Raw genomic sequence first — 12,646 nt, forward strand, 5'->3', positions numbered from 1 at the left:
GAGGAAGGCAGGGGGAGGGAGGGAGAGAGGGAGGGGAAGGGAGGGAGAGAGGGGGAGAGAGGAGGGAGAAAGAGAGGGAGGGAGGAAGAGGGAGTGGGGAGAGAGGGGGAGAGGAAGGGGGAGGGAGGGAGGGAGAGAAGGGAAGAGAGGAGGGAGAAAGAGAAGGAGGGAAGGAGAGAGGGGAGGGAGAGAGCTGATAGATAGGGATGGATGGATGGATGAACAGACATTCAGAGATTTAGATATATACACACACACAAATTGTGATGTTTTGCAATTCTGTGTATCAGAAGGGGAAAAATCAGCTTCCACAGTTAACAGAGTGGGAGCCTTTTGATATTAGCTTTGCTTAAATGGAGAGGGGGGTTTCTTACGGTAGGCTGTGGCAGAATCCCTTTCGCTCTGCTCTCTGCTGATGAACATGGTGAGGGCCGAATAAGGAACATGGAAGCACTGCCAAGGAGAAAAGAAGGGAAGATGCTGAGCTTGCACATACAAATTCCGCTTGAAAATGCAAAATATAAAAGGATAATATGCTGGGCTATGGCCGCAATCAAGATTTGATTTGATGTAACATATGCAAAGACGTAATATTTTTGGAAGAAATAATTTGGGGATGGGCGGGGGAGAAACCAGCTTTGGGACCTTATGAGGACAGAGACCAACAGGCCGAATTTAATTCTAAAAAATATGTTGGAAGATTTCAGAGCATATTCGGCACATAAAATCTGATTCAGATTTTATCGGGCTATGTTGATAAATTGATTGGGATCCCTCTAGGGCAAAACTGGTGCCCCCCACCCACAATTACAAGGACTAGAAACTATTCCTATAATTGGAAAAATTAAGCCAAGAGATTCCAAGCAGTGGGCTAAGAGTGTATGTATCTGCAATAGAACAAGAAGGACTAGAATCTTAGAAACAGGTTATCAGAGATATACATTCTATAGCAATATATACCATACAGCAGAGTCAATTCAAGTCTGTTCTCCTTGCTAAAATATTCCTTTCATGCTTAGACAAAGATCTTGACAATCTTAAATCCAGCATTTCCCCTATATGCTGGTTTTATGATAGCCAATGAAGGTGCTGTATGGAACAGAAGATCAAAGCAAGCAAAGGCAGGGCGAAGGAAGGAAGGGAACACGGAGAAGAGGAAGGCACAAAAATCTGCATCGCGAAAGGACAGACTCACCGTAATGAGGGTCTGAAAAATGCAGTAGAAGAAAAGGTACCACATCACTTGCCCTTGAGAGATGTCGGGCACCAACCATATCATGAAGTAGGAGATGACACCAAAGGGAGTGGAAAAGATAATCCTGTTGGGGGATCAAGTCAAACGAAAGAGTTAATATACTGGGGTGCTTGGAGAAAACACGAAGAAAGGCAGGGTTGAGCTGTCACACCATTCTGACGTGCGTTAAGTTGGTTTAAGGCGGACTGATCAGCGTGATCTCTGCAAAATCCCAACCAATTTGAGGAAGAGACCTCACCGTTCTGTTTGGATCCCACTGGCTTCATCCTGAACGAGTTAACCCCAGCTGAACAACCAAACTTAATATATTGTAGTTATGGAACATTTCAATGAGAATGTGCAAAGGCAGTTTAGTTTAGTTTAGTTTAGTTTAGTTTAGTTTAGTTTAGTTTAGTTTAGTTTAGTTTAGTTTAGTTTAGTTTAGTTTAGTTTAGTTTATTGTCATTGCACCTTATACAACAAAATTAAATGCCATCTTCAGTGTACATTATAACTATAAAAATAAAACACAAACCCACATCCTTCACACCGGAGGTGGGTTTCAGCAGGTTCTGACCAGTTCTGGAGAACCAGTAGCAGAATTTTTGAGTATTTCGGAGAAGTGGTAGTAAAAATTCTGACTGGCCCCGCCCCCATCTATTCTCTGCCTCCCAAGTCCCAGCTGATTGGGAAGAAATGGGGATTTTGCAGTAACCCTGCCTGGCTTGGGGTGGGAATGGAGATTTTACAGTATCCTTCCTCTGCCCTGCCCGCCATGCCACGCCCACCAAGCCTCGCCCACAGAACCGGTAGTAAAAAATTTGAAACCGACCACTATTTCACACTCTATACCAGAGATGGCTAACCTTTTTGCCATCACGTGCCAAAAGTGGGGGGACCACAGTGGGGTCACACGCACACGTACCCACATCCATAATTCTATGCGCCCCGCCCCCCGTGCTTCCCCCCCACTTTTGGCACGTGATAGCACGGTGGGCCCAGTAGGCCCGTTTTTTGCTCTCCCCAGACTCTAGAGCCTTTCTAGGAGCCTGGGGAGGGCAAAAATGCCCCCCCCAGAGGCCCTCCGGAGGCCAGAAACAGTGTGTTTCCTGACTTCTGGTGGGCCCAGAAGGGCCAAAAATCAGCTGGCTGGCGCACGCATGTGTGCCGGAGCTGAGCTCACGTGCCCACCGATATGGCTCCGCGTGCCACATGTGGCACCCGTGCCATAGGTTCGCCATCACAGCTCTATACAATTGAACTGAACCCCCCTGATATTGCATTAGTATTGCACTATACAGTAGAATTCAATATAGTTACTGCTCCGGGATAGAAGCTGTTTTTCAGCCTATTCGTCCTTGTTTTTATTATCCTGTACCGTCTGCCAGATGGTAATAGTTCAAAAGAAAAAAGGGTGCCCAGGATAAGATGGATCTTTAAGAAAGTTTTGAACTAGATTTTAGAAAAACCACCCACACAACACACACACTCTCGGGTTTCTACCCAATGCCAATTTTCTCACAATGCCCAACCTGGATTAACACAATATAACTGCTTCCCAGAGCCAAGCCCCAAGAAATATACCATATGGTGGCTTATCCCGATGGCTTAATTCGTCCAGCCTGCTAAACAACAGCTGAGAACCCACAAATGGCTGAACCACACAGTTCAAGCCAACTCTACTTGGCTTAATCCTGTGAACTATGTGAACCCAGCCTCTTCTCTTTCTTCTCTCTCACTCGTGCACACACTCAGCGTTCACTGATGACCCTAAGCCATTAAGTGGTTGGCTTCTTTCGGGCTTAATGTAGGAATAAACAAACAAGACGATGGTCTATGAACATCCTTTTCATGCCCTTAGAACGTTAGGCCCTCTTTTTTTTTCACTGCAAAATAAATCTCTTAAGACTTCTAAGGGCCTCAAGCACCTAATGTACTCCTTAAAGCTCCTTGTCCACTCAAGACAAGCCCCTCCCCCGCCCTTTTGAGTGCAGCTTTCAACATGGCTCGCAAAACCTAGGATGACATCAAACTTGGCATGGGATTCTTGGCTTTGTGGTCTGCAGGATTTAAGCCATTGTTCTAACTCGCAAACGACAGCTTAGCCACTCTCCAACCAACCCACACAACACAATGTTTCCTCTGGATTAGACTTCTTCCCAAGCCATATAGTATCTATTATTCTGCAGATGTCGTGGCCTTCAGCTTCTCCTAGTCCAAACCAGGGGTGCTATTCAGCAGGTTTTGACAGGTTCTGGAGAACCGGTAATGGAAATTTTGAGTAGTTCGGAGAACCGGCAAATACCACCTCTGGCTGGCCCCAGAGTGGGGTGGGAATGGGGATTTTGCAGTACCCTTCCCCCAGGAGTGGGGTGGGAATGGGGATTTTGCAGTATCCTTCCCCCAGGAGTGGGGAGGGAATGGGGATTTTGCAGTATCCTTCCCCCAGGAGTGGGGTGGGAATGGGGATTTTGCAGTATCCTTCCCCCAGGAGTGGGGTGGGAATGGGGATTTTGCAGTATCCTTCCCCCAGGAGTGGGGTGGGAATGGGGATTTTGCAGTATCCTTCCCCCAGGAGTGGGGTGGGAATGGGGATTTTGCAGTATCCTTCCCCCAGGAGTGGGGTGGGAATGGGGATTTTGCAGTATCCTTCCCCCAGGAGTGGGGTGGGAATGGGGATTTTGCAGTATCCTTCCCCCAGGAGTGGGGTGGGAATGGGGATTTTGCAGTATCCTTCCCCTGCCATGCCCACCAAGCCACACCATGCCCACCAAGCCACGCCCACAGAACTGGTAGTAAAAAAAAATTGGATTTCATCACTGGATGCAAGGATGTCGTAAACCCACGGGATTTGCAGTGAGAAATCGTGGCACTGGTTGAATCAATTTTTCCCTTGTCAGAAAGTCACCAAAAGCAATGACATGACCCTGGGAGGCTGTTGCACCCGTCATAAATATGAGTCAGTGGCCAAGCGTTTGTTTAATTTTGATCCCATGAACACGGGGAGGCTGTTAACGGTCACAAATGTGAAAAACGGTCGTAAGTCGCTTTTTTCAGTGCCGTTGTAACTGTGAACTAAATCAGGGGTCCCTAACCTTTCGGATCTCAGGGACCAATAACTTCATAATTTTAAATCCCGCAGACCACTAATAGGATCTGCCTAATGACCGGCTGGGTGGGTGTGGCTAGGTGGTCATGTGACTGGGTGGGTGTGGCCAACTTTATGTCACTCACATCGAGGGGCATCTTGCTGGCCTCTACTCGCCCCTCCCCTCCCAGCCACTCCTCGCCTGTCCGCCCGGGCTCCTTAGGGCCACAACAGGAAGCAGTTGTTAGAGCTAAGCAGCCACCATGAGAAAGAGTTGGCAAAATAGCTGAGTTCAAATTGGATCTGGCCGAGAAGGAGGCTCAGCAGAAACACCTCACTGAGGACTAGCAGCATAGGCTTTCCAAGCAGAGGGAAGACCTGAGAGAGTGCAAGGCCAGGTCCTGGCGCCTGGAGGCTCAGCAGGCTGAGATGGTCAGCCAGTTCCAGGCCATGATGCAGTCCCACTGGAACAAGGCCCTCTGGCTCTTTACCACCAGCAGCACTTCCCTCCAGCCTTCGCCCAAAGCCCCACACCAGGAGGCTGAAACAGACCCCAAGTCGAAATTTCTGCCCCCCTCCGACCCACACAAAAAGACCCCAAAGGGGGAGACTCTCTGCAGCAACACAAATGTTCATTGCATGTATCCGGCTGAGGGGCCGTAGTTTGAGGACCCCTGATTTAGTGCAATGTTTTTCTGCAGACCACCAAAATTTTCTCGCGGACCACCAGTGGTCCATGGACCACCAGTTGGTGACCACTGAACTAAATGAACTACTGTAAGTTGAGGGCTACGTGTATCTCACAACACCAGAGTTCTGTCTCTTATTTCTTCTGCGTCCTGCACGAAAGAGGCAAGCTGAAAGCAGGATGTGAAAAGAGGAAGATCCTGGATTTTCCTCCCCGCTAGTTCTTTCCAGTGAAGTGGAACACAAAAATGACGTGTCCCTCAAAAAACGAAGCCACCCCAGGTGGCAGCTCAGCCGGGCTTCAACCCAGAGCAGCCTTCTCTCTTCCTCCTCCTGCTGCTGATACACGCAGAGGTTGCTAGTTACTCAGTCTTTCCGTGATCTTCTCGGCTCGCTTATCTTTACAAACTGCACCTAGATCTGAAAAGACAGGAAACTGACGTGGCCAGTGCTGAAAAATGTCGTTTGCTCAGGGGAAGGGAGAGAGGAAATGTCCTTTCGGGAATCTCTCCAGCCAGAGACTCTGTCGGTGAGAGCCCGGAGCAGAGCTCTTCAAGAGCAAACTGCAGCCCTCAAAGAATATATCCAGTTTTATTTCTGTCTAGAAACCGCTTCTGAACTTTTTGTGGTCAGGACAGGAAAACAAAAACAAAATTAAACTTTGACTTTCGGTTTTGCTGATTAAAGTAGTTTGTTGTTATAGCAATAGCACTTATATACCACCCCTTTCTGTGTGGTTTACAGAATCAGCACATTGCCCTCAAAATTATCCTCATTTTACCAACCTCGGAAGGATTGAAAGTTGGGTCAACCTTGAGCCTCATCCAGATCAAATTCCAGGCTATGGGCAGAGACTAGAATAGGGCTGGAAGAGATCTTGGAGATTTTCTAGTCCAACCCTCTGCTCAAACAGGAGACCCTATACAAGGGGTCCCCAACCCCTGAACCTTGGACCAGGACCAGCACCAGGCTGCGGCATGCCAGAAACCAGGCAGCGCAAATATTTATTTTATTTATTTTTATTATTCATATTTCTATGCCGCCCACTCTCCGAGGACTCTGGGCGGCTTACACCAAAGACAGCAAATGAGGACAATCTGGGTCCTCATTTTACCCACCTCGGAAGGATGGAAGGCTGAGTCAACCATGGGCCGGTGAGATTTGATCCGCTGATCTTCTGAACTAGCAGTCAGCTGAAGTAGCCTGCTGTAATGAAGCAGGCTCTGATGGATGACCACTGGATAACTTTCTATTCACTCTATTCTAAAAAGCAATGCATCCGGCTGGAAAGAGTACAAACTCAGCCAAGGTCCTTTTGGTTCCTCTAGGAGGCCTCTAAGTTGTCAGAAGAAAGGAACATTCTAATGACATACAGCTTAAAGGTTGGTTAGGTCAAGGGGATCCACATGAGTTAAAAGTTGTCCATCGTCAAAAGATAAAAGAGATGCTTCAGTAATCTACAAAAAGAATTATGATTGTTTTGCAAAGAAACTCTGTAATGTCAATTAAAATTGATAAATGTATAGGACCATATGAATTGCTGACCTAACAGAATCCTTTGTCTAGAAGGGTATAAAACCATTGTACCTAATTCCTGTCTTTGTTCAACGCTTCATGTACAGAGCCTTGAACCTATTGCGCAATATATAAAACCTGTCTCTGATTAACCCAAAAGTTGTGTTTGTCTTATTAAATCCACAACACTGCAATACTGCACCCTAACCACTGCGCCACCTCGGATTCACAGGATGCAGGCAACACATGAAACCACGCCCCCTCCAATCCACGGAAAAGCCTCTCCCCATGGAACCGGTCCCGGGTGCCCCAAAGTTGGGTGCCGCTGCCCTATACCATTTCAGACAAGTGGCAAGACAAGAACCTCCAGTCCCTTTTCAAAAACCTCCAGTGATGAAGCCCCTACAACTTCTGAAGGCAAAGCTGTTTCCACTGATTAATTACTCTCACTGTTAGGAAGTTTCTCCTTCATTCCAGGTTGTTTCCTCTCTCGATTAGTTTGCCTGCAGTACTGCATTCTAACCCTAGAAATGGTTAGGATTTATTAAGCTGATGCAGCCAAAGGCTGAAGCGGTACTACTAATTCTATTTTGTAATTTACCGTGCTGGAAAAAATGTTGGAATTCGATGCTTTTTTTCCCCCTTCTCCTTTCTCTTCCATTTTCTCACCTGCCCATTACTTTTATTTTCATTTCTGTTTTATAGTCTTAATTTGAGAAAAAAAAAAGGGGGGGGAGGAGAAAAGAAGAGCAAGCTGCAGCCCAGCCCAGCCCAGCCGGTCTGACATCCCACTCACCCCACAAGGGTGACTGAGCCATTTGACTCGGAGTAACCCCCAGCCCAAGGCGTGGCCCTGAAAAGGGTTGGAGAAAGGAAGCCAGATGGAATGTTAGCATGCACATACGCCCTGCCTCCCCATTGGCTGATTGGGGGTGGTGTGTTTTACACACAAGTCTCCTCTTCCGCCCCACACTTCTCTCCCCGCACACACCCCTTGCATAACTTTGCCAGCTTTAACTGTTTCCCTTCCTGGAAAAGGGAAGTGGTGCAGGGCTCCAAAGGAGATTCAAAAGTCAAGAGAGAACTCAAAGCGGCCCTTAATCTGAGGGCAATGCCAATCAAAAGAGATGAAAAGCGCTGGCGTGCGAATCCGCTTCTTATTGCCATGATGATGAGCCTAAGCTTTGGATGATGCCAAGCACATGGTGGTGGTGGGGGGGAAAGTTCCACCGAGAAAGTCACAGGTGGGGAAGGCGGGAGAGAAGAGAAGGCAACGAGATGGCAAATCACATTTTTTGCAATGGGATACAGGGCCAGCCACAACGGATGCCAAAATAACAAACCGTGCATCGGGATTTCACAACTGCAAATCCCGGATTTTGTACTTGTGTTCTGAGATGGGATGCAAGCAGGGGTGAAATCCAGCAGGTTCTGACAGGTTCTGGGGAACCGGTAGCAGAAATTTTGAGTAGTTCGGAAAACCGGCAAATACCACCTCTGGCTGGCCCCAGAGTGGGGTGGGAATGGGGATTTTGCAATATCTTTCCCCCAGGAGTGGGGTGGGAATGGGGATTTTGCAGTATCCTTCCCCTAGGAGTGGGGAGGGAATGGAGATTTTGCAGTATCCTTCCCCCAGGAGTGGGGTGGGAATGGGGATTTTGCAGTATCCTTCTCCTGCCCACCAAGCCACGCCCACCAAGCCACGCCCACAGAACTGGTAGTAAAAAAAAAAATGGGATTTCACCACTGGATGCAAGGATGTCGTAAACTCACGGGATTTGCAGTGAGAAATCGTGGCACGGGTTGAGTCAATTTTTCCCTAGAGATGCCTATCCTTCCTTCCTTCCTTCCTTCCTTCCTTCCTTCCTTCCTTCCTTCCTTCCTTCCTTCCTTCCTTCCTTCCTTCCTTCCTTCCTTCCTTCCCCTTTCTCTCCAATGTCCAACAACTGGCCTTTTCTCCTACTTTTGATGAACTGGACTATAATGCACAAAGGCTCAGGGAAATCAAAGAAGAACTTTAAAATGCCAAGTGCTCCATGGCTAGCATATGACAACAGCTTGGAAACTTTTCATACTAAAGTTTCCCATGTAGAAACGGATGAAAGAAGAACAGCAACTAAAGGCTAGATTTACTTCTGGTCTTTCCTTCAAGAGCTCAAGGCAATGTCCTTAACTCTGCTGCAACCTCCAGTTTCAATTCCCACAACAAAGGCTGATTCAGTAACCAGATTCATACAACATGCCAAGTGAATTTTCTCAATTCGTCCATTTTCTGGGTTTGCATCATACATCATATCTTGTGCTCTAAACCAGGGGTCTCCAACCTTGGCAACTTTAAGATTTGTGGACTTTGCTGGCTGAGGAACTCTGGGAGTTGAAGTCCACAAGTCTTAAAAGTTGCCAAGGTTGGAGACCCCTGCTCTAAACCACTCAATGGCATGAACGGCCAACTGGGTACATATCAGAGGTGGGTTTCAGCAGGTTCTGACCAGTTCTGGAGAACCGGTAGTGGAAATTTTGAGTAGTTCCGAGAACTGGTACTAAAAATTCTGACTGGCCCCACCTCCATCTATTCTCTGCCTCCCAAGTCCCAGATGATCGGGAGGAAATGGGGATTTTGCAGTATCCTTCCCCTGCCGCACCCACCAAGCCACGCCCACAGAACTGGTAGTAAATAATTTTGAAACCCACCACCGGTACATATCCACCCATAAAACCATAACCAGGTTTAGCAGGTTGTGCAAACAACATTGCTGAGTTTCTACAAGTTGGGTGTCTCTTTGTCTTGTCTGACAAAGAACCAAACTGCCTTGGCTTCCTTGTAATTGTTGCAAAACTCTTGCGCACCACAAAAAAGCATGAGATATCCTGTCAGAGTGCTCGGTTTGTCTGCTCGATTTGATCCTCTACACATGGAGCGAGCGAGCATCTCAGAAAGAACATGCCTACAGGTAGTTCTCCACTTACAACCGGTTGCTTAGTATCTGTTCAAAGTTCCAGGGGACTCAAACATAGCTACTTCCGACCCAGATTTGAAGTTTTGACAGCTGTCCACTCCAGTCGTGTGATAAGGGGGCTGTTTCACATGACTAGGGTGGGCAGCTGTTGTGTTTGGAATGCTCGGCAACTGACCAGCATTAATGGTGATTTGCAGCATCCTGCAGTCACACGGCTCTAATTGATGACATTTTTGCTGGAAACTGGCAGTTACTTCTGGTTTCCAGCAAAAAAACAAACAAACAAACAAAAAAAAAACGACCCATTGAGAACAATGTGTTTACTTTATGATCTCCACAAAAAAAATGTCATAAACTCGGATCAACTTCTGAACCATCTTCACGACTTGTGGGCTCAATTACAGTGTAATGGAAGGGCAAACTAACTTTCAGGAAATGTCCATCTGAGGGAGAAGGAGAGAGAGGAACAAAAGAAAGGGAAGAGGAGAGGAAGAAAGGAAGGGGAAATAAGAGTAGGAGAGAAGGTTAGACAGGGGGGAAGAAAGGAGGAGAGGGAGAAAAAAAGGGGAAGTAGAGAAGGAGCAGGAGAGGAGGGAAGAAGAAGGGAGGAAGGATAAAAGAAGGGAGGGAGAAGAAGAGAAAAGAGAAGAAAGATTGCTGTAAAAAAAAAATGAAATGGAAGAAAGGCATCCCCGAACATGTTTAAATATATTAGGATACAGAATGAACTATCAAAAATTAAAAGAGAATATATCTGATTAAAAATGGAGAAAAGAGAATTTGAGGGCGAAAGAAGGTACCGTTTATAGAAACAAGAATAGAAATATTAAGATTCGATCTAAAAATATGGAAAGGGAACACTTTGGCAGAAATTGTCACCAAGTAAAATATATTTGGATATGACGAGTTGTAGATATGATATCATAGGATATGGTCAATACTCTGTTTCATAAAATATGTGGGTGTGTGTTAGGGGGGAAAAAAACTAATAAAACTTGATTTAAAAAAAAAAAAAGGAATGTCCATCCGAAAGTGCTGCAAAACCTCAAGAGGTTTAATTGCAGGAAGAGAAGGAGAAAAACCGAACTGGCGGCCATTCTCAAAGGTTTGGGCTGCAACGTGCATGAAGTTGCCCTGCAGAGCTAAGGACAGCCACCTGAGGACACGACCTCCTAAATCCCAGACTCTTCTTGCGTCAGGGGACACTAAATTTAGCTGCCGATAAGAGGGCTGTTTCAGGGCTCCCAGAGGAGGCAACCTTGCCAATAACTACCCTGGGCAAAGGCCAATGGAAACTATAGGTCAGGGGTGGGTTCTGAAACTTTTACTACTGGTTCTGTGGGTGTGGCTTATTTTGTGGGTGTGGTTATGTGACAAACAATTCTTTAGGATTTAGCAGAGGTACTGGTCTACCAGGCTTTTAACTGCTTGCAGAGCTGTACCAGTCTACCCATTTGTTTTTGGAGGCACCGGTCTACCACCACACTGCCTTTTACCGCTGATCAGCTGTAGGGCGGCCCTTCGAAGTGCCACGGCAAGAGTTTAAACAGTTTTTTGCCGCTCTGCCACCACCGAGAGCATCGGAAACCGCTTTCAGGCAGCTTGGCCTCAATTGCCAACCTACCACCACCGAGCGAGTTACAAGGAGCAGATCGGTTCTAGCCAATCAGTTGGGAGGGATATTGCAAAATCTCCATTCCCTCCCCACTCCTGGGGAAAGGATATTGCAAAATCTCCATTCCCACCCCACTCCAGGGGAAGGATACTGCAAAATCTCCATTCCCACCCCACTCCAGGGGAAGGATACTGCAAAATCTCCATTCCCATCCCACTCCAGGGGAAGGATACTGCAAAATCTCCATTCCCACTCCACTCTGGGCCCAGCCAGAGGTGACATTTGCCAGTTCTCCGAATTACTCAAAATTTCCGCTATCGGTTCTCCAGAACCTGTCAGAACCTGCTGGATTTCACCCCTGATTATTTGATAGATTATATGAAGTGCAGCCAATCCTCAATTTATGATCACAGTTGGGACCAGATTTTCCTTGCTAAGCAAGGCAGTTGATAAGTGAGTCGCACCTGGTTTTATGACCATTTTGCCAATGTTGTTATGTGAATCACTGTACTTGTTAAATGAATCCAGTTTCACCCAATGTCAGAAGCCAACTGGGTAGGCTGCAAATGGGGATCATGTGACTGCAGGACACTGCAAACATTGTAAATACATGCCAATTGCCTAGTGCAGAGGTCTGCAAGCTTAAACACTCAAAGAACCATTTGGACCCATTTCCCACAGAAAAGAAAACACCGGGAGCCACAAAACCCTTCCCAATCCTGACTATTTCTTGAGTGGCCACAAAACTAGCATATGTAGTTGAATTAAACATTCTGTTTTTCTTCTGAAACTTTTCTTTTCTTGGATTTATCCATGGTTGGCCTACCGGGGGTTGAAAAGCTCAATAAATCGTGTGCTGGCGGGTGTCGCACATTGGCGGTTGTGACGCATATTTTGAATGACAAGGAGCCGCAGCAGAGGAGTGAAAGAGCCACATGCGGCTCCAAAGCCTAGTGCAATCCTCACTTGACCATGGGGATGCTATGATGGTCACGCAAGTGTGTGGATCAGTCTTAAGTCATTTTTGCTAAAGAAATGGTTGTTAAGTCAAGGTCTACCTGTAAGACCAGTATTTCATCAACCTTAGCAACATTAAGATACAAGTTGAAGTTGGACTTCAACTTCCGGAATTCCCCAGCCAGCATAATAAAACATAATTCATTTTTGTTAGGTGAGAGTTGCATATTATGGGATTCCAGTGTTTTATTCACATGGGCTTATTGTGATTGTCTGAACCCAGAGTCAAGAAAAGCTTTTACAAAAACTTCTTTCAAAAAGGAGTCCCTAAAACTTGGCTGAATGAACTCATTTATTCATACACTCTTTGCTCTTATAATTTTTTCCTTTTAAAGGGCAATCTATGCAAAGGGAGCACACATGACTCTAGCCAGGGGACTTAATTATTCCAGCCAATTATTAAAAGTTCCTGGTTTGTTGGCTTAACAGTGGAAACCTCATGCTTCTGAGATCAAAGCCATGCCCAGCCCTGAAAAAATCTCACCATTTCATAGGTAATAACATGATGCTTTTAACTTATGACCCCAACAAGT

At 46.4% G+C, this 12,646-nt stretch overlaps 1 protein-coding gene across 1 annotated transcript in view; it reads right to left on the reverse strand.

The window, feature by feature from the left end:
• The window catches only part of MFSD2A (MFSD2 lysolipid transporter A, lysophospholipid), a 51,779-nt gene that overhangs the window by 26,854 nt on the left and 12,279 nt on the right, over positions 1 to 12,646 (reverse strand). Inside the window, exons 4-5 of the mRNA XM_070949431.1 lie at positions 1,196 to 1,319; positions 375 to 453 (exon numbers count right to left, since the gene is read on the reverse strand). Of these exons, the coding sequence (XP_070805532.1) occupies positions 375 to 453; positions 1,196 to 1,319 (203 nt within the window). The remainder of the gene's footprint in view (positions 1 to 374; positions 454 to 1,195; positions 1,320 to 12,646) is intronic.

The sequence above is a fragment of the Pituophis catenifer genome, unplaced genomic scaffold, assembly GCF_029215685.1.
Source record: "Pituophis catenifer annectens isolate HBS135680 unplaced genomic scaffold, rPitCat1.0.hap2 SCAF_9, whole genome shotgun sequence".
In the NCBI taxonomy this organism is placed as follows: Eukaryota; Metazoa; Chordata; class Lepidosauria; order Squamata; family Colubridae; genus Pituophis; species Pituophis catenifer.